Genomic DNA, 3543 nt, shown 5'->3' on the forward strand with positions numbered 1-3543 from the left:
GGGCATGAAAACGAATTACAGCGATTTAAAGTTTCACCTCATCCACCTTCTCTACCAATCAAGCACCCTCATGCTGTCTTTTCTCTCGTGGGATATGACCATTCGTCGTACTCATTCCACTTGCAGCCCTCCGCAGGTTGTTTCGAAGATGACAAGAGAAAAGGAAATAGTGTCACGCGGGGAGACAAATTCACGTCGTCGTGGGTGGAAAAGTTTCTTTCAACCCCCGCGGTGCGCCGAACGGCGCCGAATGCCGTTCATCGTAACGCGAAATTTGTCAAAGCACATCGTAAGTTCTCTCTCTGTTAGAGACTCACAGTGCGTTTCGTACGTTTGTAAATTATTATTACAATACGTAATCACTGATTGCTCCAATGAAACGCGGACGTCCGATAGACCCACGCAGGCGACACGTTAGTCGAAATTGCGGTAAAATTAAGACGTGTATTCGATATAATTATTCAGTTATTATTTAATCGTACATTTTGATTTCAAAAGTAAATTTAATTTGTCAGAATTTATTTACCGAGCAAGAGTACACAGTTGGAAAATTTGTGCTGAATGTAATTTAATACGTTTCACGTGTCTCATAATCAAAATTTTGCGTTAATTTAAGACAAAATTAATGTTAGAAGGTAATACAAATATTATATAAAAAAATTAATATTAAAAATATAATATTAATTACAGTTTGTAAGCAAATAGTGGAAGCATATTTTTTCAAGAAAAATTAACATTTATATAATATGTTGAATTAATACGTATTTTATTCATTTATATTTTAGAATTTAAGGTATGTTATATTTACATTTTAAAATATATCATTTTTATATCATTTATTCACTTGTTCATAAGTTATTTTAACACAAGTAGAATCACATTAAATTTATACGTGAACATGTTAAAAATTCAACATAAAACTTTGATTAAGGGCCTCAGTTTTAACATAAATATAAAATGTTTTCCACTGTGTACAATTTATTGCACCATTTGTAAAGTCACTGCCGTTAAACCATTTATTTTGTGCAAGATAGGTAGGTTTGCGGGATTGATATATTTTTACTGTTTATACGAAAAATGTTGCGAGTATAAATTACATTTGTCAACCTCAGTCACACATTTTGCACCGTCTTAATGCGTTACATCGTGGCTCTATCGGGCGGCTCGGATACATTAATAACTTGGAATAACATTTATCGTACTGACCTGTTGATGGCCAGAACGCGACTGAGGTTGGGAGAGAGCCTGGCCTGCATGGTCTACTTGCACCGCTGAAACTGTCACAAGCATTTGGTATTTTATTTCATTACGCTAGGATTTCATCGTTATTTTTTTTTTTTTTACGGGAATAGGAGACACGCGGATGGGACGAGATGGACAGGAACCGGAAAGCGGGTGGACATCTCAGAATCACGCATTGCCAAGGAACTCTACCTGGATTTGGAAGCAGGTCGAAAGGCTTCGCGAAATGTCGTCTTGTTGCGACCAATGTTGCGCATTTTCTATTAATTTCTTTCTTTTCTTTTTTTTTTTTTTTATTCTATTTATTCCGGAGAAACGACATTACAGGCCAAACTCTCTCTCCGCCTCGACGCCTCCATCATCAATGTGTAGAATTCTTTCACAACCTCGTTCTGATTGCCGTCATAGGCAGCGGCCTCTACTTGACCATTATTAATTGTTACAATCGGTAGCAACGCTGACACGCGACTCATATCTCTACATCTGAAAAACCTTACACACGAAAGCGATTGATGCAAGCAAGGCTGCGAAAAAAAAAAACGTGATATTAATATTTCACAGTTATATCATTATTATACAATTGTGAATGAAATTGACCGAAAATGATATTTCCGAAAAAGCAAGTTGCAGTCTGAAACTTAAATTCTGTTGATTTACTCTTGAGAGTGCAACGTTTTTCGGTATTTTTAATGATAAATTTGCGGAGACATATTGCTGCATCGATAATAAAGTGACACATCTCAAAATTAGCAACTTTTCAGTGGAGCACTTTTATTTTTGGAATAACGTTTTAATTAGACTAGTGAATATGTGCATAACATCGCTTTCCTTTCTTGATATATTTTCAATTAATAATGTATTCTTCAAAACTACGTCGTGACTCTCCAAAATTCAAACACTGCAACTCTAATACAGGGTTGTGTAAATTTCATCATCAAAGCTCTGACACTTTTCCACATAAGCAATGTGTCGACAGACGTATTGTTTTTTTCACAAAAATGTATTACATATCTCTTAGATCGATTTTTTTTTATTAAAAAATATTAATTTTATTAACATTTGCTCGAGTGACATTTTTCTATCAATGCGGCGATATTGGCTTGTCATCGTCGCAGCGTTGCTACATTTAAATAAACAATGCGAATGTTGAATGTCGGGTGACATTTTCAACATTCTTCGTACATTAATATAATATTGTATTAAGTATATAAAGAAGTATTGCGAGCGACAAGGTAAATATATGCTTCCAACGTCGCAACGCTTAAATAACGATATCATGGGCTGACAAAGAAATCGTAGGTGTTCGTTTGAAATAACTAAAATTTTAGATTGGTTAGACTTGTTAGAATGTTCGACTCGTATGACTGCCTCCAATCGCTAGCAGTCGGTTCTCCTCCTCATGCAGACATTTTTACCCTTCGACCTTCGACTCCGAAGCGAGAAACTCGTTGCCTCGTCGGAATGGCAACACTGTAGTTAAATATCTGCATGCAACAGCCTAACGTATAATTAAGACGTATCACGAAGAGCGCATAAAGTCCGTTCGACGCGTGATATTAAATCAATCCTTTTTTCGCTGAATGGATAGCGCGCCGCTTCTGTTTCAGATCGAACATTTTATTTATTCGGTTTATCACATTATGAAATAGTCACGCTCTAGTTTGATGTGTACTACTTGTGTAATTAAATTTAGAGATAAAGATGGAATAATTTTATTATTTCTAACTTTTTTTACAATTTTACTTTTTCCTTTAAACAGAACAATTCGGTCTTTGAAAGGATCAAACCAATTGGGGGATTAAACCAATTTCTGAATTTAAACAACACAACTATTTTATCTTCCAGGTGTTAAAACGTGATATTTCAATTCCAAATACACGGGTAAAAAAAGAACCGTATTAAAACCCATTTCTATGGTCGAACTGCTTAGTTTCTAAGTAAACAACGTTCACGTATGCTTTTTCTTACGAGAAAAGCGGTGCGCGAGGCAGAAAGGAAAGGACGTTGGAACGAATCTTTACGGGAGCACAGCGCGGTGGGATGATCTAGCGATGGAATTTGGTTAAACAGTCGTCGACGACGGTCGGGCTTGGGTGCTTAATAAAAATCGAAGTCGTTCGTTGCGGTCTCCCGGTCCCCTTTCCCTCTCACACGTTCTGCGGTCAAGAGGCGAAGCCAACTTGGAGCACATTGTTCTCTTTCTCTCTCTCCCTCTCTCTCCTCTCCCTCCCCTCGCCTGCCCCCTTTCTCTCTCTCGCTCTCTCTCTCTCTCTCTCTCTCTCTCTCTCTCTCTCTCTCTCT

The 3543-nt window shown here is 37.2% G+C and overlaps 1 protein-coding gene across 3 annotated transcripts in view; it reads right to left on the reverse strand.

The window, feature by feature from the left end:
• Positions 1 to 3543, reverse strand: part of LOC108753567 (zinc finger homeobox protein 3) — a 172176-nt gene that overhangs the window by 28813 nt on the left and 139820 nt on the right. Inside the window, exon 6 of one of the 3 annotated variants that reach the window (XM_018495251.1) lies at positions 1207 to 1277. The exons of the other annotated variants lie outside the window; for them this stretch is intronic. Coding sequence (XP_018350753.1) covers positions 1207 to 1277 — 71 coding nt within the window. The remainder of the gene's footprint in view (positions 1 to 1206; positions 1278 to 3543) is intronic. 3 annotated transcript variants of the gene reach the window in all.

Source organism: Trachymyrmex septentrionalis, unplaced genomic scaffold, assembly GCF_001594115.1.
Source record: "Trachymyrmex septentrionalis isolate Tsep2-gDNA-1 unplaced genomic scaffold, Tsep1.0 scaffold7, whole genome shotgun sequence".
NCBI lineage: Eukaryota > Metazoa > Arthropoda > Insecta > Hymenoptera > Formicidae > Trachymyrmex > Trachymyrmex septentrionalis.